The sequence below is a fragment of the Labeo rohita genome, chromosome 13 (genome assembly GCF_022985175.1).
Source record: "Labeo rohita strain BAU-BD-2019 chromosome 13, IGBB_LRoh.1.0, whole genome shotgun sequence".
In the NCBI taxonomy this organism is placed as follows: domain Eukaryota; kingdom Metazoa; phylum Chordata; class Actinopteri; order Cypriniformes; family Cyprinidae; genus Labeo; species Labeo rohita.
This window is the reverse complement of record NC_066881.1, coordinates 16,771,103-16,795,569: the sequence shown is the minus strand read 5'-3', so window position 1 is coordinate 16,795,569 and position 24,467 is coordinate 16,771,103. Positions and strand designations below refer to the sequence as shown.

Genomic DNA, 24,467 nt, shown 5'->3' with positions numbered 1-24,467 from the left:
CTGAGAGATTCATGAAGGACAGGCAGTTCACCAAATGGCCAACCACATAGTTTCATCAGGAAGCAAACTCCTTGACCTCTTGCTCATTTATATGGTGCTAAAAATACCAGAGTGAATGTGTTTTTCAGATCTGAAGACCATGAGCAAATGGAGAGAAGAGACATAAGAAAATGTCAGAGTTTCTCTATATGGAAGTCCCTGAGATTTCACTTCTGTTCCTTGCGGAAATTGAGGTGCGGCGTTTTCACAAGAGACAAAAGCCAAGCAAACATGGCTGCAGGGCTTGCCACATTGATAAGGTGAGGTCAATGCAAGCTCATAATCGACTTCAACAGCTTATGGCGCTTGCCCTCGGGGAATTTCCACATATCAACAAAAGCAGCTCGGCGGAGGAAGTAATAATCTGCTGATATCTGGACTGTGGCATGGGACTACCACCGCCAGCGGCTTTCCGAAATGGTTTCCAAACAAATCCCTTCAAAAAAAGAGAAAAGTGCTTTAAGTGATTTATCAATACTCTATGAGGCCTTTGTCTTCATCTTTTTGCAACCCTCTGGGTCTCAGAACACAAATGCATTTCGGCTTAACTTTGGTTACCTACACAAATGCATGCGCTTTTCCCCCAAATGTTTGTAGTTGTGCTTTTTTTCTGACTGGCATCAGTGCTTTTGTCAGTTCCTGTGTGTACACATAGCTTCATGTCATATTTAAAGTGCTGCGGTCTCTAAGCAAATTAAATGAACGTATTCACAAATAACTCAAAGTGAGATTCAATGACATGTCAACATTGGTAATGACTACTGACGTGTGTCAAATCAGCTTTGTTGTTCGTGACCCATTTACGTGTTTCTATTGAGCACTGTTGGTGTCATTAAACAGGATTATATTAAATTGCAGCACACATTTTAAGTCTTGTGTAAATTGTTGAGGTGTAATTTTATCGCTGCACTTTAGGAAGATTTTTGGTCAAATTATTGGTTGTCCATGAAAATACTACCACCGGAGTTGATTCAGTGAAGGAATCCAACAATCCTACCTGCCAACCTATAAGCAAAGGCTGGTGTATCAGAGGACACATCATTGTGATGGATCATGAACTCTCTACGGTGTGACATGGGGAATATACATCATGCTGTCATGTGTTTTGATCCCTCCAGCGAGAACTCAAGTGCGTGCCACTATGTTGCAGAGGGAAAAAGCACACGACCTTCATTATAAAGACCCCATAAAATCATTATTTTTATCCTTCTACATATCTCATGGATTAATTTGCCCTCTATGTTTTGACACAGCGGTCCGTAGGCATTAGAATCAAACCCAGTTGTGGTGCAACACACTTTTAGCTTTGACAATGTTGAAATAGAGCAGCTCCACAGTGGCTGTCATTGAAGCAGTAGTTTTGGTGAGGGTATGGTTCGCTGTAGGGTACGTGCACCCAAATCTCAAACTTAAATCACATCGTTTTTTTGATGCCCTTGTCAAATATTTCTCTCTGAAATGTGTCTCTGCAGACTTTAAGTCTATTGTTCTACACATCTTGGCTTTTCGCTTTAAAGGCATACTTTCTTTCATGATTTACTATGAGGGTATGTTGTTCCAAATGCTTTTGCTTTTATGTTTTGTTCTGTTGAACACAAAAGGAGATTTTTTGAACAATCTTCACATACCTTTTATATACATTATGACAGTTCATAGTAAGCATAGTGTCTATTAAGCTCCATAAAATCAGTCTGTAAGCATTAAATTACAAGTAGAAGATTTAAGTTATTTTTCACTGTAATAAGTCATTTAAGTCTCCTCTATAGTTTAGATTTTTTTAATATGGCTAGGCTTCAAAAATCATAGTTGATTATTATATTAAACAAAATGGCCCTTAATTAATTAGTGCTTTTGGATAATGGGTTGGATCTTTACATGGAGATCATGTAAAACCAACCATAAAATTTAATTAGTTAACCTTACTTAAAACAGGATGCAAATGGATTGCCTTTAGAAAAACTTTAGTTTCAACAACTAATTTATTTTAACTTAAATATACTAGGTGTGTAGGTAACACTTAAAAATACTGTTCTGTTATTAATGAATTACTACACAGGGACAAATGAGTAACGCTATATTAGTATTAATTAGTAAATAATAGTGCTTAGTCAAATGTGGTAGTTCACTAATCAGTACCTACTATTTTTTCATACCTCCCACAAAACTACTAAGAGCTGCTGTTTGCAAGTTCATAATAATAATAATAATGCATAATGTATAATTAATTCTAAAGTGCAGGTCAGGATAACCCACTAGTAACGATCAAATCCTTTTTACCAAGTGAACTACCACTTTCAACTAATCGCTGTTACTTACTAATTCATTAACCAGCGTTTTTTGTTAATAGTGTGCTAATATGTGACCCCAGACCAGAAAATCAGTCATAAGGGTATTTTTTTTAAAAATTGAGATTAACTGAATAAATAACCTTTTTACTGATACATGGTTAGGATAGGACAATATTTGGCTGAGATACAACTATTTGAAAGTCTGAAATCTGAAGGTGCAAAAAAACCTAAATATTGAGAAAATAGCCATTAAAGTTGTCCAAATGCAGTTCTTAGCTGGATATTACTAATCAAAAATGACTTTTGATATATTAATGGTAGGAAATGTACAAAATATTGTCATGGAACATGATTTTTACTTCCTAATATCCTAATGATTTTTGGCATAAAAGAAAAATTGATCATTTTGACCCATACAATGTATTGTTGGCTATCGCTACAATATACCCATGCGACTTATGACTGTTTTTGTGGTCCAGGGTCACATATAGCGTTACTCATTTGTTCCTGTATAGTTATACATTAACGACAGAACAGTACTTCAAAGTGTTAGCGGTGTGTATGTCAAACAGCTCATTATATTGAGCTAACTAATGTAAAATTTACTGCAACTTCCAATTTCTCTGTATTTACTTGAAAAGCAATCTGAATTACTTATTTAAACCCTGCAATCCAATTACCTTAAAAGACCAAGTAAGTGTTACTCCAGTAAATTAAACTTCAGTCATCCAGCTAGCAATTGCATACATGCTAATATGCCAACCGAGACACTACCAGTTTGTTAATGACTATCCACCTCATTCTTCAACGCTGAAGTAAGACTTCTGGTTCATTATCCACTATAGGGAATTAATGAGAAGAATAACAACGTGCAGTAATGGTAAAACAGTTGCACTAACAACCAGTGTGTTCATAATTAAGATAATACATTAAAATAATATTGTAAGACACCAATTTGCAATATCAAACAGCAAATTGAGCTGTGTTGTACAGCTAAAAATAACTGGACGCAGATGAGACCAGAAACCAGACCAATAAAATTTACAAACAGCCACAGCCACTCTTACAGGAAAAATAAGGTGGATAGTTACTATTTGAATAAAGCAATAACTGTATGTGCAGTTACTACTTTCTAAATAAAGCAATATGTAATCTTAACATATGTAGACACGTCCATGACCTAACCACAGGCTCTACTATTCAGCACAATGGCAACCTGCCCAAAAATGCAGACGTAACAGAAAAGAACACTAACAGATCACCTCCTATTTCAATCTTGTGCAAAAACACAAAATAACATTTAATTTCAACATTTGCTGCAAGAGTCTGAAGCAACATATGCTGGAAACTAGAAACTAGCTTGACAAAATAGTACTCATACCAATCGATCTTAACTAGGGTTTTTTGAGCAACAAAGGCATAGTAAGTAAATAGTAAAGATTACTAGATAACACTTTACAATAAGGTTCATTAGTTACATTAACATAAACTACGAGTGAACAATACTTCTACAGCATTTATTAATCTTAGTTCATGTTAATTTCAGCATTTACTAATGCATTATTAAAATCACAAGTTGTGTTTGTTAACATTAGTTAAAGAAATCCACTTCCAGAACAACAATTTACAGATAATATACTCACCCCCTTGTCATCCAAGATGTTCATGTCTTTCTTTCTTCAGTCGTAAAGAAATTATGATTTTTGAGGAAAACATTTCAGGACTTTTCTCCATATAATGGACTGATATGGTGCCCCGATTTTGAACTTCCAAAATTCAGTTGTAAACGATCCCAGTCGAGGAAGAAGAGTCTTATCTAGCAAAATGATTTCATTAAAAAAATACAATTTAAATACTTTTTAATCTCAAACGCTCGTCATGTCTTACTCTCCCTGAACTCTGTATATTCTGGTCCAAGACAGTTTGAAACTCCGATCATATTTTCTCCCTCAACTTCAAAAATTATTTCAAAATCATCCTACATTGCTGCAGAAGTACCGACCCAGTCTTTGCAAAGTGAACATGCAAAAAAGATCAAACACCCTTAACAAAAAAGGTAAAACAGTGATATAGGATAATTTTGAAGTTGAGGGAGAACATGAGATGGGAAAAAACAGAGGTCAGGAAGAGCAAGACAAGACGAGCGTTTGACATTAAAAATTATATAAATTGTATTATTTTTATGAAAATAACCGATCGTTTCGCTAGATAAGACCCTTTTTCCTCAGCTGGGAAAACTGCATTTGTGATTGTTTGAAGCCGGCTTTAAGCTGCATTTTGTAAGTTCAAAATCGGGGCACCATATCAGTCTATTATATGGAGAAAAATGTTTTCCTCAAAAAAACAAATTTTTTTACGACTTAAGAAAGAAAGACAAGAACATCTTGGATGACAAGGGGGTGAGTACATCTGTAAATTGTTGTTCTGGAAATGGACTTCTCCTTTAATGCTCTTTGAACATGAACAACGACCAACTGTATTTTTATTAACTAACTTTAACAAAAATTAATAAATAGTGTAATACAGTATATGTATTGTTCATTGTTCGTTCATGTTGGTTAATACATTAATGTTAACAAATGACACCTTATTAAAAAGTGTTAAAGATTTTGACAGTTTAAATCAGCAAATTGTTGTTCATCAAGTAAAGTAAACTAGTTTGGACATTTGTTAGGTTTTGTTATGTCGAGATAACAATAAAACGAGAAAGGACAAATAATGCATGGCCTGTTCTGTAGATATGCTGTAGATATGAGCTGGACTGGCAAAAATGACACTACAGAATAAGCCTTGGAACTCAAAAAAGGGCTGATGGAGACACAAACTCACATGCGCAAAATGGCTAAGACAGTCTGGATAATATGCTAATTGCCACTCATCAAGCATTTTATTTTAATTGTAGGATTCAAGTTTTTTAAATAATGTTTTCAATTATGTAAAAACCAAAGAACAAACGGCAATTTAATAAATAAAATCTCTGTCTAATAACTGTTCGGGTTTGTTCATTGTAGTGGGAAGGGCTCGGGTTTGTACCTTTAACAGTTCATTGAAGCAAACTGAAATAATAGAAAACAACCCAGATTCCAGACAGTAAACGACTGTCAGAATAGGGTTTTAATTAGCGAATGGATAAAGGCACGTTATTGTGTGATGCTTACGGTACGTGTATAGCTGTAGTGAGAGTTGGTTCACGGGGTGTTGCTGCGTATGAGAAAGAATCCTTAATGACGAACAGCTGGTGAAAGTCTCACTGAATCTCATTACAAGGTTCTTCTCACTTCAGACGTGCTGCAGAGCAATATACCTTAGGAAAAAGCGAAGATTTTCACATGCAGCTTTCCTAAACGCGTTATAAAATATTCCATTCCAGGAGACTTTACTAGGGGTTTGGAAGATACGCTGTGCCTTAAAATTTAGTCAGTGTGTTGGAACACACGCTGTGTTCTTTTTAAATTTTTATCTTCTTCTCACAGAAAAGTCCATCGCTGGTAAGAAGGTGTGAGCCAAAAATTCTTGGAAATTTATAAAATTACCTCCGTCAGTGACATGTTTGAAGTTCCGCTTTTATGTAAATCAGCGAAGTGTCCTTGACTACAGTGAGATTTTAACAGCCTATTTTTAGCAGCTGTCACCACAAAATAGAGGAGAGGGTTTGCCTTCATGTGCTAACCGCTCAGAAGTGCTCTCCATATGAACAATTTGCAAGCAAACATGGTGCTGGAAAGCCATATTGCGGCGACTCTAAAAACAAATCATATTTCATGTCTACCATTTGTGGGTTGTATTACCATGTGAAAAAAAATGTGAAGACTAATACAGTAATAATGGATGATGTGAAATAGGTTTTATCAGCTTTTATTAGCGTACCAAGGCCTAGGGATTTTTAAAGGTTGTTTTTTTTTTATTATTTTAGTTTAATACAAATCTGACAATAAAATGCTACATATGCATTTTTAAATAAATCTCTGTGCTGGGTTTGAAACCTCCTAAATAATTAATTTATTTGATTAACTCAAAAGGAAAAAGGCTGAGTAGATCATTATTAGACGAGATAAATGCATGAGAGTGTGAAACAGTTTTATGAAGAGATTTTGAGGAGGAAAGACTAAAAATGCAAATGACTGTATGTGATAATTAAACACAAGGGCCTGTAGCAAAATTACTAAAGTGACTAAGCATTCACCTCACAAATTATAGTACATTACATATTTTGAAAAAAAGGATAGAAGTCAGGATGACATAAATGAGTAGCAGTCATGTTTTATTTAAAACCAAGATTGCAGATTACAGTTTACATATACTGTATATAGAGTGTTTTCACGAAGCATTATCGATCGGCCACGCTGGCGGCACTGAATGTAAACAATGCCGCTGAATGGAATAGAACTCGCGAATTTTGCTGATTATTGCTGCTGAAAATGGTCAATTATCGTCATGTTTTGGGCTGTACTAATCGGTCGGACTGGGAGAACATCTGGAATACTACAGACTGGCAAAAGTTATAAAAAATCAAGGAGAAAAGAGCAAAAAAATGGAACAAAAGGTGTTTGTGGTTGCCAAACTAAACAGGATTTCCAGAGCAAGAATCTTGACAACATTTGTGTTTGTTCTTATCATTTCCAGTCAGGTAGGTGGAAAATTAGGCTAATATCTTAATTAATACTGCTTGTACTATACGTATCTTTACCACCTATTAACTTTAATTTGTCAAAATATTGTGCCCTTTCCTGTTTACGGTCCTTCTCTATATGATTTAGCAGCTTCCACGCTTTTACCGTGGTTTAGATTGCATAAATTAGCAGAACAGGATGTTGTTTGCATCCAAGTATCTCCAATATGGCCACGCTTCCATGCAAATCCTCTATATGGCCTATAAGTTTTAGTGTATCTTATGTTTATTCCTGTTTTGCAGTACATTTTTAACTCCTCTATAGATTTTTTGAAATGTTATACCATGCAAATGCTTGCTCAAGCTCAGGCACTTTCTTCATTAATTATAACATGGTTGTTTACCCAGTGACAGGAAAATTAACAGGATGCCTAAAAGGATGGAAAAAAAGATCCAAAGGCACTGAGAGTGACTCTAATTGAATTTCTTTTTATAGTTTTGATATTATTGTAAACAACTCTGTAATTTTATCAAACAGTATGGGATGTTTTAAAATGAGACAAACCAACTATCAACTAAACTACCAACTAAACATTAAAGAATTTATAAAATCCACTACTAATACTTATGCTTGTGCTGTTGTTGTCCCACCAAAATGATGTCACTTCCTGGGGGATGATTTAATTTTATAATACTACACAAGATTAATGAAAAGTTAGATATATATTATCTAAACCTTTAGTTTGAAACATTTAAGGATAGAGTGAGGAAACACGGAATAGGTGTAGTCTTAATACATTGCCTTTTTTATATTTGAAGAGTTCAGATGCAAAACCAGCTAAATCCATCTGACGTCTTTCTTTAAAAAATACATTTTTTTTTATCAGGCTCAGATGTATAGGTTTCTATGTAAGTACTGGTACTTCTGATTGGGCTGATACTGGTATTTTAGCGAGTTTGAAGAAAAAGTATTTGATGGACGTATAATATGTGTCAAGAGCATTCATTCAGTATCATTATCTCATTTTTGACCGAGGTGGCTTTTAGCTGGTTTTGCATCTGATCTCTTCATTTATACTGTTAATTATAGTGAAAGTAAACTTTCATTATATTAATTTCACCTTTAAAGATTGTTTAAAGAGTTTAGAATTTCAACCAATATATTAAGATTTGATGAAGACATGGAAAAAACTGGACTGTAGAAATGAATCGTTATGTCACTTTTTAAAGTTTTTCATTGTAATAACTTTTCCACCTTTTTCCTCAATAACTGATGAGCGTCGCCATGTTGGATTCTGACTTCTGTTTGTGTGCTCCCCTGTTCCAGTCTCCATAGAAATCCATGTTAAATGGGGTACAAAAAGATTGGCAGTATTAATTAAACCGGAACTTTTTCAATATAACTAAATGTGCACAGCAATACGCTTAAAGAATTCCTGAGAAGTAGGATACTTGTTTTTCTGACCAGCAAATCTGTCCGTATCTGGTGCTGTATGCTTTACATAAACAATGACAAAAGAAAACGAGAATGGCTTGCACTGCTTTTGTTGACATACTGTGTGTGAAATAATAAAATAATGAGCACTCTTATCATTTTGTGGACAAAATCCCGCAAACTTCGACCCGTTTGGAAGCTGTGTATGTGCGCATCTGTTTTCAATGGATCTTCCCACTCATTAAACTATGACAGGTGAGTTACTGAAAAAAGTGATGCAGTCTGGAACATTCCAGTTTACACTCTCAGCTCAACAGTTATAAATCGCTGACATTTGTGCTCGTAGCAAACAGCACAAATCCTGGAAAGCCAGATTTGAATTCGATACTGTCAGAATGTTTGTTGGAAAGAACCTATTTGAGCTGTCAGCTCATCCTTACATCCTCACATCAGGCCTGGCTTCCTGCCAGACAACAAAACCCCGACGAATTCTGATGAACTGTTTCATCATTGAAATTCCAATTTTAAATTTAAGGTAAGACTACAGCTTATCAAATGACACTGACTGTTTAAGCTACCTGTCTCTGTCCATGAGGAAGTGCGCTGTGTTTAGTTGTTTTATCTCAGTGAATACTTCCACACACTCTCTGTTTTGCTGTACACTCTAAAAGTTCAATTTCTAGATCAATATTTGGAGAGCTGATTAAATTTATCCTGTTACTTTTCTTCTTTAATCAAAACAAAATTGTATGGCAAAACAAAATAAATGTATTTACTGTGCATTTTTGCAAGGCAGTCATTATGGGTTCAGGGTGACCTGCCATGATGCACTGAAACTAACAATGAAGCAGTTTGCTGAAGAGTATAATGACAGCAAAAAGGAGTTAGTCCATGATTATTTGGGCATTTAAATGAACTATACACTTACGGAACAAAACTATATTCTGTCATGAATTTCTCACCCTCATGTCGGTCCAAACCCGTAAGACCACACAAATTAGGCTATTTTTGATGAAACCCAAAAGCTTTCTGACTCTGCATAGGCAGCAACACTTCTACCACATTCGAAGTCCAGAAAGGTAGTAAGGACATTGTTGAAATAGTCCATGTGAACATGTCAGTTGCAGGGTCAGAAAGCATAGTGATTGCATGCAATGATTTCTTTAAATTATTTTTTTGTGTTTAGTTTCTAGATCAGGTAAGGAGATTTGCATTGTGATATTTTTTTGAGATATTATTCACTTAAAAGCCGAGTGAAATGATTCAAACATAGTGATTGGGCTGACATTATACACTGGCAAACTCATGAACGGTGGCCGTGGTGCATATCCAGCTGAGCCATTTAAACAGTGCAGTGAAAATGCACTGCAGTATAACTAGACATTCAGACACCGATTTCCCTCCTTCTGGTAATAATACAGACATGATGAAAATCCCTGAACATTGCAGTTGACAGAGCACCTCTCAAAGCTCCACTGCAGCCTTTTCCATGTGTTAGCTCCAACTTGCCAGATGCCAGACATCAGACACGCTTATTCACTGTCACAGAGATGGCCCTCAGATGCGGCGTAAGACAGGGGCTTTGTATTTTGTCCTCATCTCTGCTGCTGGGGACAGATTTGTGCGGGAAAGGACCCCTGTGACATCTGGCCCTTATGTCGGCGGTGGGCCTAGCTGCCTAATGAAGGGACATGCTTGTGCTTGGCACTGCACTGCACACCATTTATTAACGTCAGAGAAAGTCACACCAGGGTCTGCTGCACACTTTAATGATGGTACACTCAAGCTCACACTGTTTGCAAGTATTTGTGTTAGAAAGCTGGTCCTGTCAGACAGGCTTACACTTCATACACGCTCACTTGTCCGGGAGTTCCAGTAAAATTTGTTCTTAACTAATAGAAGATACATTGTATGAAATGATGCAATACGTTTAATCACACAAGTATTCAGTATTTTCACAGAATAAATTTTTTTTGTCTTTTTCCTTGTTTTACTATCCATATCTCTGCATGATAACGTCTCTATTCTGAAGTGCAACTCGAAAACACTCTGTATAAAATGTAACTATGCGACAGCTGAAACTGTCACACAGTGAACACATACTAGGCAAACCAGCATACATTTTCTATTAATATTTACCTTTGCATGAGGGGTACATATATTGAACTACCGTTATTTGTCTTCACTTTTGGATAAAGGTCTGATCCAGAAGAGAAAGTACTGAAAATATTAAAGCAGGGCTTTGGGATCTGCATTTGTGCAGTCTATGGCTTGTTCCTGCACACCTGCCAGTGTTTTCCATGTGAACCTGCAGACCCTGAAGGGGTTCAGGTGTGTTTGATTAGTGTTGAAACAGAACACTGCATGATGGGAACAGTTGCTCATACGTTTTAATTTAAAAACGCATCTTTTTCTCTCAGTGTTGGGCTTTTATCCACACTGAGATGGCGTTTCTGTCAAGGAAAACAGCTTTTTGAAAACGCTCTCCAAAGTGGATAAATTTGAGAATGCTGTTTTCCCGTTGTAGTGTTGATGGTGAAAACAGAGGCGGTTACACCTTAAGGTGTCGTTGTTACAGTGTTATTATACAGCTGAGGTCAGAAGTTTACACCCCCCTTTTTAGAATCTGCAAAATGCAAATTATTTACTGAAATAAGAACGATCATAAAAAATGCATGTTATTGTTTTAGTACTGACCTAAGTAAGATATTTCACATGAAAGATGTTTACATACGCTTGATTCGTAATACTGTGTTGTTACTTGAATGATTCACAGCTGATTTTTTGTTCAGTGATAGTTGTTCATGAGGCCCTTGTTTGTCCTGAACAGTTAAACTGCCCACTGTTCTTTAGAAAAATCCTTCACGTCCCACAAAATCTTTGGTTTTCCAGCATTTTTGTGTATTTGAACCCTTTCCAACAATGACTGTATGATATTGAGATGCATCTTTTCACACTGAGGACAACTGAAGGACTCGTATGCAACTATTACAGAAGGTTCAAACACTCACTGATGTTTCAGAAGGAAACACAATGTATTAAGAGCTGGGGGGTGAAAACATTTGGAACAATCAGGGTAAATTTAACTTTAGTCTTCTGGGAAACATGCAAGTATCTTCTGTAGCTTCTGAAGGGCAGTACTAAATGAAAAAATATGATATTTAGGCAAAATAAGAAAAATGTACACATCTTCATTCATCTTCAAAAGTTTTCACCCCCTGGCATCTTTTTATGTGATATATCTTATTCGGGTCAGTACTAAAGAAACAGTAGCACGCATCCTCTTATTTTGGTAAAATAATTAACATTTTGCAGATTCTAAAACGGTAAACTTTTGACCTCAACTGTACATTTAAGCACTAAGTAATATTAATTAACTACATCTACTGTACTTACTATATTGTTAGGGTTTGGCTTAGGGTTACTTGCATTTAAATATGCATTATTAATTGTTGTTATAATAGTAAGTACATGTAACGTGTAACAAGGGCACCTTAAAATAAAGTGTTACCACGGGGGATGTTTAGTCGTGATGCATATTATACTGGTTTTGTGCCTGTTATGTGCTATTCACTTTCACACTGTTGCTACAGTTATATTACAGTCCCGCAAAGATGACAGAACATTTACTCGCAAAAAATGAGGGCAGCTGTGTTTTAGAGCAGACATATAGTGCGACATGGACGTGTCAGTGAATAATGAGATATTTTTCTAAATAAAATGATCCTGCCAAAAGAATTATGTCTGGATTGTCTCTGAGCTTTTTTAAGGCTTTAGAATTTAATGTTTTCCAACATTTCAGTGTGGATCGAAAGTGTTTTAAAGCGAAAACACTGTTTTCAGATGTATCTGGATTCAGGTATATGTATAATTAAGATCTCAGCACAAAGCCCCCATCTAGAACTGAAATGAAGACTACATAAGACTTAATGCATAAGTGTTTTAAAGCTTTATTATGTACTGTTAAGTATAAAACCGTGTTGCTGGTCATAATTTTATCACTGTTAATTCTATGCATTACAATGCATGAAAAAATGTACTTTTTCATAGGACATGTAGTCTTACTGTAGCATTACGATGAAGATTATTTTAATTTTATTGTGGGTGAGTTCATATGTCTCACTATTGAGTCTCAGTACCTGGTAAGCAAAATAAACAATGCGTTTCCTTTATTCCTTCTATCAGCAAATAACTGCTAGATTTGCTGACAGCTCCTGAGTGAAATTGGCATATATAAAAAGATTTAAAAGATTTGTTTCTGACTATAAAAATGTGCTTAAATTGCAGCTGTTTCAGTGGAGATTGTGCAAACGCTTATTTGACAAACCTATAGACTATTCTGTACAAACTATTGATTGCTTTGAGGTGTATGTTTTTGAATCTACATGCCTTCCACATTCTCCAGAAAGATGCTGTTTCATTTGTACAGTCATAAGGAAACTGAATTTTAAAATTCGGTCTGAGCTGTGTTGATAACCTCAAGGGCACTTAGACAGTGTAAAAATGCCACTTAAAAAAACATGATTGGATGTTTTGAAATTTTCACTGCAAGGAGAAAAACCTCAAAACACATTCGGCTGAGGAACTCAAAGCATTAATGAGAATATGTGTTTGTCATTAAAGATTTATGCACTGGATTTGTTTACATAGTATGCATTTTCATGAAGATGAGCCTTTGTGTGAAGTTCACTTACTGTATGTATTTATCTAACTAATTTTTGAAGCCTCCGGCTTTGACAGCACAGGTTCTGATGAGTAATATGTGCTGTATTTCGACGCTGCAAGTAATGACATACGCAGAGCAAACTGAGTCATATGCTCACAGATGTCACAGTGGCAGAAAGCACAGAAACAAGCTGCTCCTATAACCTCAAAAATACAACCAAAACTGTTTGTGTTGCATAAAGATATTTAGTTGCATATCTATGAAGATTTAATGCACCATGATAAACCCTCTCATTTAGCTGTCATTGAGGTGACATAGCGTAGATGACGTACTTAGACAAAATATACTCCATCTTCAATTGCCATTTAATCCAATTATGTCCTTTTTTGTCCTGTGGGATAAAAAAGATTAAACGAAAAGAGGATATATGACCAAAAAAATGCAAAACATTACAGCACAGCGTTATACATGAGAAAGGATTTAAACCTGAAAACAATGTTAGGATGAACATAGCCTCATAATATACCACAATATGTGGCATGCCTTATGTTGCTATATTGATCTTAACACCATAATGCCATATTGAATTTATGGGTCTCTGAAGAATTCAAACTGGATGTGATGCAGCTTAGGAAAGGTTTCTGCTTGGACCTTCTACGTGGTCTGAATGAGTCAATCCAGGAGGGTGAGGTCCATCTCATAAGACACCGTTCAGATTTCATTTTGCTGAAAAAGACAATAAAAACAGGAGTCTTAACTTAGTGTCACTCAAAAGATACATTCTCATAAACGTATCTTTCCAACTGGGAAAAACAGGCTTATATTACAAGATCAGCTCTAGATTCTACATCAATACGTACCAGCCGGTAAGCACTGTTTATTTTATTTTCATTTCTGATGTGATCAACCTGTGCTTTATTTTTTTTTACTGCAGCTTTCTCATGCCGTCCTTTCCCATCTGTCACAAACCAAGTGTGACTTTACAGTGACTTACACAAGATGGATACGCAGTGGTCATCTGTGCCCTGCAGTGATGTTCTGTCAAGATCAGCTCTATTCAGATCCAGGGAAATGAGAAGTTCACCACTGGTGGGGAAAGAAAAAAGACATTTAATTCTGGTACGTTTTTATGCTTTTCCACCGACATCTGCCAAATACAAGAACATTATCATACACAAGTAAGACAGCTCATAAACTGTGGGCTGAAACACATCTCGAGGAATGCTGGCAGTGACCTCGAGAAAGCGCAGTTACATTGACAAGCATCTGTCATTTGGATGCCGTTGTCTACAGCCCCGCAATTATCTTTGGTTTCCAGAACAAATCCCTCAGTCGACTTGCCAAGTGTGTAGTGTTACCATAATGGCAGAGAATAAGAGAGTGCAAGTGCACTCCTGCAAGCAGACGGTGTCATTGTATCACTGTCAAACCTCTGAATTTTTTTGTCCGACTGCATTAATTGACTCCTCAATCATAACATAATCTTCACTGCTTTTGGTGTATATCAAAAAAAGGAAAAAGCAAAAATGAGACTAAATCAAATTTGTTAAGGTGAATAATACATGCAATTATAAATACAAACAGTACTATGCATTATGAGCAGTGGAGCATTTTATTAAAGTTTGGCTGGTTAGCATCTTAGGCACTACCTAGTATTAGTATTATGGGGGTATAATGAGGTAAATTAAAAATTATTTTCATATTCTGACAAAGTTGGAAGCAACAGTATCCCTTGTACTTCATAAAGCAAAGCACAGGTCTTGAGACGAATGCAGGGCCAATGTTTCAAATGGCAGATTTCACTCAAAGTTTTAAATTAATCACTTGTTGTCTTGTTTACAAATGTCCTTGAATTACAGCAGAACAATTAACTTCCTAAAACAGCTGTAAATTGTGAAGAATTAAACAGATGAAGAGATGGGTGAGTGCTAAACTGATTACAAGAAAACAGGTGAAAACAGCAAGGCTCGCTACACTCTGAATTCACAAACAGGCGCTAGGCACTCTGGGAATGTGGCCTCTGGCTCACACAGTTATAAGCTCAGCATGAGAATGGCTCGTTGCAATGTGTCTGCCAAAACAGCACAAATATTGCTGGAATCCATTATGCCCCCCATAATACTAATCAGTCGAACACCAAAAATAAACAGACGCTATGCGAACATGGCTGCATTTTCTAGGTGCTGTTTTTTCAGGAGTGTGATTTTTACTAGAGGAGACAGAATAAGTCACAAATGCATGTCTTCCTAAAGCGTATGGAGTGTTTATTAAATGAAGAGGAAAGTTCTCTATAATGAGAAAAGTGGGACTGCTGGTAATTGAGATTCATTAAAAACTAAAGGATAATTACATTGTGTCTCGCATGCTGAATTGAATTTTTCATTATCACTCGATCAAGAGTGCTGAGGTTTCGAAGCGCAGCTGTGAAATGGCTGTGGGTCGCGCTGATATTCAGACCGGAAGAATGATTGTGAGTGTAATGTTTTAGAACAGTTCAATAAACAAGACGAAAATTGAGCAACTCACATTTTACAAACAATATTAGTTGTTTACCTTGTGTGTATATAGCTAAAATAGTTACAAATAACAGGTGCGCTTCATTTCTGAATGAATCTGTTGTTTTGAACAAATCATTTAAGTGAATGATTCAATGATGCACTTATAAAAACAGACACTTGTTTTGTTCCTGAATAAATCAGTTTTTTAACAAATCAGTTGAATTGATAATTCGCTCATATTGGAGTATCTATGAGAAATGTTAAACAAGTTGTTGAACAATTTCTAGCATTACTGTACAGAATGTTAGTCTGTCTGGAACATGCAATCACCGACAAAAGCAGAGTGCTACTAAGAGTAAAAGTCCCAGAGATTTTGGCCTGTTTACTGGCTTTCATAGAATGCTGCTCAGCCAATCAAATTTGAAGAACAAAACTAAAGACCCATTCACACCAAGGAAGATAACTATATCAGTGCTTCTCAATCCACATTTTGCATGTCTTTGGTGTTGATCTGTTTAAATCTCTAGGAGGAGTTTGTTTAAATACAACGCCTGAAAATGGCAAAAAAAAATAAACAAAAAAAAAAAAGAAAATAAAAAAAACAGACTTCGTGTTGGGTTTCAGATTTCGTACCAAGGGACTTTTTTGTAGGTATTGGAATTTCGTACATGAATGTGAAACATAGCTTGAAATTTTATAGGTGACGCTATCGAGCCATTTTGCCACACCCACTTCTGAAACCCAAATCCCATATTAAATTCTCTTTTGGCACTTATCTTGGAAAAGAAGAAGAATCTGAGCATTTCCACCACCATAGGTGCTCAGGCCATAATGAGAATTATATTTGCTTCCACATTAATGCACAATATCAGTTTTAAAAGTGTTGCAGTAATGTTGTCTGCCTCTTTAAATGCGTGAGCTTTTTAAGGTTGGGTGCATTCTGATCATCTGTCAATGTTTTTATTATTCGTCAGGTGGAAAAAAAAATAGTTCTGAAGAATATTTTATGTTGTTATGGCTGTGATGTGAACTTGGACATGATTCTCAGAGAATCACCCTCAAGCCATCCTATGTGTATATGACTTTCTTCTTTCAGACAAATACAACTGGAGTTATTTTAAAAATGTCCTGGATCTTCCAAGCTTTATAATGGCAGTGAAAGGGTGTTGAGATTTTAAAGTCCAATAAAGTGCATCCATCCATCATAAAAACTGCTACACACAGCTCACAGGGGTTAATAAAGGCCTTCTGAAGCAAAACAATGCATTTCTGTGATATAAACATAACATTTTAAAACTTAATAAACTGTAATGTCTAGCTTCCGCTAACTATCGTACGTGCATTCACGAGAAAGTTGTGGTCCAAGCTCCGGTGAGAATATGCTAGTCTCGCGAGAACCAAGTCTCCTTTTGGCTGTACAAATCCTCATTTTGCGCTTCTAATTTGTGACCGGTATTTTGTTCTGCTGCTTTGCATTTGTCATTTCTCATCATCCACAGGAACGCCACTCTCTTGTGCATGCGCATACAAGTTAGCAACAGTCAGAAGCTACAGATTACAGTTTAAAATACAGTTATAAATATGGATATTTTTCTTACACAAACACATTGATTCATTTTTGAAGGCTTTCATTAACCCCGAAGGTGTGTGGAGTACTTTTTATGATGGGTGGATGGACTTTTTGGGCTTCAAAATCTCAACAACCATTCACTGCCATTATAAATCTTGGAAGAGTCAGAACATTTCTTAATATAACTCCAACTGTATTCGTTTGAAAGAAGAAAGTCATTTACACCTATAATGGCTTTTCGGTGAACTATCCCTTTAAAACTATAACGTTATCAGCCTTGGTGTGAACGGCACATAACTGTTGATATACTGTTATTATAAGTAGCATATGTATAATAATATATGAAGCACAGCTATTATAAGTAAAGGCAGTTTCCTTATCTTTCAGTATAAGCTTTCTGTACACTTGTAAGAGGCAGGTATAAACGATACTCTATATGTAATATGAAATTGCATCCATCCTCCCAAGGAAGTGTGGCTTCTGTAATTGGATGTTGAAGTGCTGCGGTTACGCTTTCCACATTTTCAAACACACTACTTACCTGGCATACAGCATCTGCACACAGACTGTTTATAAGCACTTCCTCAGCCAAATGAGACGGAGCCCCCTCACTTCTTACTGATTGGTTTTATCAGTATGCTCCACATATCGACTGCAAAGCGCCTGCAACGGCAGGGAAGAGATGTTACTCAGGTTAAACAAACGGAACGTTTAAGGAGAGGCTGGGAAGGGATATTCTACTCTTGGCAGCATAAAAGGCAGAGATAGAGCTGGATATGTGGGAGGACTTGGTGTCGGGGAAGCTGCTGATGATACAGTCATACCCTCCTCAGCGATAATATGCGTGTCTAAAATGTTGCCTGAAGATAGATGAAATAACACTAATATGACCACAGACTGACATAGCGGTATTTGTTGAAGAATTAATAGCCTGACATGTTTTGGGGGGTTTCTTCGCCTCAAACTACATTGTGCAGTTATTTCAGCTGTTTTGTTTGTTAACGATTTTTATACGCTGCTCATGATTCATGATCTACTGAAGAAAAAGCTGTATCTTCTTTCACTTTCCTCCACACTGACTGTCAGATGGCTTAAAGTAGGTAATGATTACATCTCACATTACATTCTCAGGCTTAAATAAAAGCTACAAGCTTCATTTGAAAGAATTTAGTGGATTTATTTTCAAATCTCTACATCGTCTGTGCTGATTATTGATTATGGAAAAGTAATGGAGGTCGGATTAACTGGTCTCTTTCCATTATCCACGTTCACTCCAAAAGGATCCTCTGAAGAGGCTATAGACGCGAGGCTCATGCACTCTTTCAAGTCGTAAAAGGCGGTTTAATTCACGTACAGTGGCTTTCATTGTTGGATATCAACATCACAGCGGTAAAAAATAAAATAAGACTACATTTCAAAAGATGAAAAGACCAATAGACTCATCATCCCACATTTCAAAGATCTGAACACTGTTAAGAAATTGGAGCTTGTCGATTTCTCTTTTTGTACAGTTAAGAGCTCTGTGTGCTTAACATTTGTTTGTCTGCTCTCCTGCTGTGTTAAACCCAAAGGAACCAAATTATGGGACCAGCATGTAACGTCTTCGAGTACCATACTGCCTAACAAAATCATTTAACATTCATTCTTCTGTTTGAGCTGGTTAAATCTGCCTATTTATATGTATAATGTTGACATTTTTATATTTGTTATGTTTATTTTTAGTTCTGATGTGTTGATATTACTCTGTAGACAAGTTCTAGACGTTAATAAAATGCAGCTAATCCTAAAAAAAAATATATATATATATAAAAAAATCTAAGTAAACTGTCTATAGTTAAGGAAGGTATTTTATATACCAAAAACAATTGAGCATATTGTACTGTTTTGAATGTATCCTTAGTTTTTAATCTCATGGCTATTTTTATTTTTTTTCACAAACAAATAATTCCTACTATGCCAAAGTAACGCAATGAAGTTCGATTTTAAAGCCCTTTTGTTTAAACGACTCTCTATCTCCGGCTCTTGTGCTGTATGTGATGACCAACACTGTCACAGAAAACAACCGTGATTTTCAACAGTGATGGAAACTCCACTAGTATTTGACAGCAAATTGAATGTCTTGTGTGTGAATTACAGACACCCAACAGAAAGCATCATGCATTAATCTGTTATTGTCATCATAAATGTATTCTTCCTCCCTTCAGAAAAAAAAATGCATAAAGAAAATGCATTGTGAATCACAAATGACTAGATTTAACAGCCTAAAAAGTCCAGTTGCTTGTTACAAATGAGTCTCATTAATTCACAGCATATGTGAGATCAGTCATAAACAGATATTTCTTCATTTAAACCACCTTCACATTTGCAGTCAAAATATCAGGCCACATGCGCTCTCTTTCACTGTGGAATACTGTGTAAAGACAAATGAGATTTACATCCAAGCTTCAAAATCCTTTGTTGACATGTTCATGCCCAAGGCATTACTATGAAATAGTAAAATCACCACCTGTGTGTCAGTGATTTGAAGACAATGCCTATTTTAATTAGCAAGCCTAAAGCCATTCAAAGTCATACAGGTCCACAAATCACAATACCCTATATATTATTTAAATAATGAAAAATTCCCTTTCCATTACATTTAATTACATACTATTTACCGAAATTTAATATAGCAGTTAAATATTTATTTCATGCAGACCATTAACAATCAAAAACCACACCAGTGTTAATGCAGCTAAAACATCTCTGCTATCATTTCCATTACCTTTCCATTCTCAAATAAGCCATCCGATAGGCATCAGTGATTTAATCATCCTTTGTTGGCTTACAAATGGTTCTCTGTGTGAAAAAACGCATCTGTTTGAGCATGCCCCTGTCTTGTCCTTAATTAGACTATAAAACATGGCTGACCTCTACAAAAGACTTCCATCCATCAAGAGAACCAAAATAATGCGACGATGGTCAAAATTAATAGGATGACTAATATATGCATTAAATCGATACTGAAAATGTTGCGTTAATAGATTTTTCAATTCTGATGCGCATAATTGCCTTATAGCAAAAGAAACAATAAACCAAACAAAATGAGTCCTGAAGAATTCTGTTTTTGTCTCTCTCTTACTGTTATGCTTCACATGCGGGGATCTCCTGCAGCATATTTAATCCTAAATAAAGTTAATTACCCAAATGTTCAAAGCATTGTTCCTGAAGGCCACATTTCACTCGAGGTCATACAATCACTCCTTAATATTTTAGTGGTGTGTGCAATTAATCTGCGGGTGGTGTCACAAGTCTGCATCATACTGAGAGGGTTTCTGTCTTCAAGCTATAACCCAACAGGATGTTTGTGTTATATGCTAAATGGTTTATTAATTGTACTTTCACAACAAAACATTAGTACATGCTCATTACTATAAAATAAAATTATTTGCTTATTGTTTTCTCTTGCTCTAAGACAGCTCTGTGGCAAATATAGGTGTATACTTGCTGTTTCCAATTATGCCCAGAATGCCTATCCACCTTTCTCCTGAACACGGAGGTCTCACCCGACTGGAATGATTTATTACATTTCTGGTTGTTTCTAGTCCAATTAACATTTTTTTACTGTCTTTTTTTCTTATTGCATCCAAAGTTATGAAGTAAACTTATACACAAAATTGGAATACCGCATAAAACATTTGCGAATAAAGCATCGTTTCCATCCAGTGAGTTAAAGAGAACAAAAATCATCACTTCCTGATTAATTTGCACTACATCTCACAAAGAAAACATTTATTTGCTGCAGTAGGAATTGAATAATAATGTTTGTATACTTCAGAGCGCACAGAGGAACATGGTCATGTTATCTTATTTTCGGAGCCTGCTGTTTGGGAAGGCAGTTCTGAGAGTTGATTATAACCAAGCACTTTGACGAGATTTTGCTCAAGCATTTTAGAATGACAAAACTAGCATTTCAGATGCTGAGCAATGAGATCGGTCTGTTGGTTGGTCCATTTATGCTGTCCCATAGCAAAGTCATGTCTTTTTTGATGCGCGTCAAGGAATTTATTCGGTAAAAGTGTTTCCACTATAGTTTATGCACGTTTTCTTACCGGATAAGACATTTATCCTACTTAGTTAAGCGCATATGTTTTTTTATGTGCAATTTTTTTTAATTTATGCGCATCTTGGCGTTTCCAATCAGCGTATTCTTATGTGATATCCCAAAATGCGCATAAAAATAGGTGGATAGAAACATAGCTATAGATTTAAAAAATGAGGAGATGACATGAAGCGGAGCAAGGTTGGAGGCAAGGTTAGGCTTTTTTTTGCTGGTATGCAAAACAAGTCCTTTACAGGACTTCCTTAAGATTGCTGTGGCACCCAACAACAGCACAGCTTAACCCTGCGCACATTTTTATAATTACTTACACTGAAAAACTTCCAGTTTAATTAAGTCAGTCTTTTTTACCCCGTTTTACCAGGGATTTCTGTGGAGATCGGAACACGACTGCACGTAAACGGAAGTTACACCATGTCCTAACTACACGCCACACGACAAGAATCCAGAGACAGCGTGACGTGACAGAATCACTGAAATACCACAGCAGAATCACAGAAGTGCATTGCGCTCCCAACGAAATTCATAAATATTAAAGCTTTTTAACATTGTTAAAACTATATACTGAATGACTGATACTAACCTCGTCATGGAAAACACTTGTTGTTTCGCATTGAGTTTGCAGTTGTAATGTTTATTTAAATTTATTTTTAAGATTTAAAGGTAAATTATCTATTATTGATTTCAGTATGACTTTAAATGTCACACATTATATTCAAACTCACATTAGACACTTTTAACATCGAATGAAGTGCATAATCAGTACATATAATAATCAGTATTTAAAATTGTCACAGTTTGTATGTTGTTGTTCCAGCTGTGACGTCACAGAACTAGAAACCGTTATAAAAGCCGCCTTTCCACTATCTCCGACGAACGGCCAGCGACAGACCGGAAATCATTCATTTCCAATGGCGAGTAGTGCGGAAGCAGCGTGGAGTTCCGATCATATGCGGAAATATCGGCTCTGCGAATGCGTTAAAATATAGACCAATTTCGAGTATACGTCACAGTGACGTCATTTGCAGCTGCGCGTGCATAGTGGTTGCAGAAAAACACTGGTAGCAAGTGGAGGTAAATGGGTAAAATCCATGGAATAAGAGAAAAAAATATATTTTTGTGCCTTTTGATGTCAAAATCGGAATGCAAATAATTTGTATACAATACTGTAGTCCAAGACGCCATTTGAAGCTAAACGCAGACGTTTAAACGGGCATACTATGGATGAAAACTGCTATGATTACCCTACTTTTAAAGCATAAATTTGATTTATAGGACTATGTAATATTCACATATGCTGTTCATAGGGGATGTACTGTATTAGCCCTACAGTTACAGCATGAAATATTATTTAAATCTATAACTATTAATTTTTTAACATAACATTTTTTTATTTTATCTCACAATTCTGATTTTTGTTTCTCACGAATGCAAGTTTATATCTCCTAATTCGGACTTCATAACTCGATTTAACAAAATTAGTGAGGGAAAAAAGCAGTAGTGTGGGATAATTAGGGCAAAGAGAGGGGAAAAGAGAGAATGTCGAGTTGTTTTTCCTCTAGAGTTGTGGGATATAATCTCGGAATTGCGAAAATAAAGTCAGAATTTTGAAATATAAAATCAAATATACCTTTTTATTCTTTTATTCCATGGCTCCTTAGACTGCCACTTGAACCGCCCATAAAAAAACGTCATCCCTGTTTCGGGTCTGTAAGACTATCCCACTATCTAACGTAAATTTCGTTGAATAACATTGCTTATGGCTGGGTGACAAGCTGCTGTAATATGCGAATAACATTTTGAAAATGACATCTAATCAATATAATCTATACTTTTTTTAAATCCAAGTATTTTGTGCCGTATCCTTGTAATTCTCTAACTGTAAAGGCCATCTCTCCCGGGTTTTCTGCAACCACGCTGCACGCGCATCCCGAATGTTTACACACAGATAATTGGTCTATTTGAATTTCTGCAGCTAGACCCTATGCGACTGCCCGACCGGATGTGATATATTTTATTAAAAACTATTAGCGTAAGGTTAAAATTATCAATATTTTATTCACATTAACATTATTCTTTACACACTATTTCTGTAAAATGTTGCTTTAGAATAATTATGGCAGAAATAATTATTTTATAATTATTAAATCATTATTTACGTTGATTAGCCCCATGAAACCCACTATGTTTTTATTTGTTTTGTGACGGATACATTCATACATTGATCATATTCATTCAAATCATTAATTTTACCATATGCAGAGGTAACGGTTGCTGCACGATCAGTCTGAACGTTCTGTGCGGCTGCCACTAGGGGGAGAAATGCGACAGTCGTGTCCGAATGTCGTGTGCAGTGGAAAGGCGGGTTAAAACAGAAATTTCGCCTGTCGCCGTCGTAGCTAGTTAGGAAAAAACTCTCATTAATACGGATAAGATACCTTTTATCAAGTGTCGCGGCATCGCATCGCGTGCAGTTAGGACACAGTGTTACACCGTGACTACACCGGACGCGACAAAATACAGTAGAACCCATTATAATCATCAATGCTGTCTACACTGGATGCGTCGCAGCGCGACACGACAAATCCCCGTAAACAGCTATTCTATTTATGACATACTCACACAAAGTTCAAATGATTTGCAACGGTCGCTTTGTCGCATCCAGTGTAAACAGCTGTTGCGGCGCGACGCGGGGCGACAACCAGACACGGTGTTATAATCCACCAGGGTGCCGCTCATCAGTTACTGAGGAAAAAGGTGGATATTGGGTTAAAATGAATGGATGTATGAACTTCCACATTAATAAAAATCAGGTAAGAAGTCTTAAACCTCCAGAAAAAAACAAATGTACACCTAAACTATATTTGAATGCATTTGCTGTTATGTTTAGACACACTTTTGCAGCTTACCAAGTCTGATTCAATCCACTGCATCTCAGCTCACAGAGAGACTGGTACCTGTTGGAAAGATAAATCATATTTAGTATATAGATTTTGAGGCGCTATTAGTATAATACACAAAATGAAGTAGAGACAATGAGTGATACTACAAAGTCAAAACAAACGTACACTCGCATGCACGAATAACAGATGGATAGAAAACAGGTTGACAAAGCATATGTTACTATCAAAAAAGTAAACCAATTTGTGGGGCTGGACAAAAGCTGTCAGAGCAGAATATGATTTGAGAGCAACCATCTTTTTCAGCGTGTCTGGTTAAAAAGCTTAGTTTAGCTGGTCAGGTATTATAGATCAGTTTTAGCT

General features: G+C 36.2%; 1 protein-coding gene across 7 annotated transcripts in view; it reads right to left on the bottom strand.

Moving 5' to 3' along the window:
• Window positions 1-10,135: 10,135 nt before the first annotated feature.
• Window positions 10,136-24,467, bottom strand: part of khdrbs2 (KH domain containing, RNA binding, signal transduction associated 2) — an 85,990-nt gene continuing 71,658 nt past the window's right edge. For 4 of the 7 annotated variants that reach the window (XM_051126584.1, XM_051126580.1, XM_051126588.1 and 1 more), the window contains exons 10-14: window positions 24,114-24,161; window positions 23,827-23,949; window positions 17,647-17,768; window positions 14,032-14,123; window positions 10,136-13,763 (exon numbers count right to left, since the gene is read on the bottom strand). Coding sequence is in view for 4 of the 7 variants with exons in the window: in XM_051126580.1 (XP_050982537.1) it covers window positions 24,139-24,161 (23 nt within the window). In the remaining 3 variants the exon portion in view is untranslated. The remainder of the gene's footprint in view (window positions 13,764-14,031; window positions 14,124-17,646; window positions 17,769-23,826; window positions 23,950-24,113; window positions 24,162-24,467) is intronic. The other 3 variants (XM_051126586.1, XM_051126581.1, XM_051126582.1) reach the window with 2 other exon arrangements.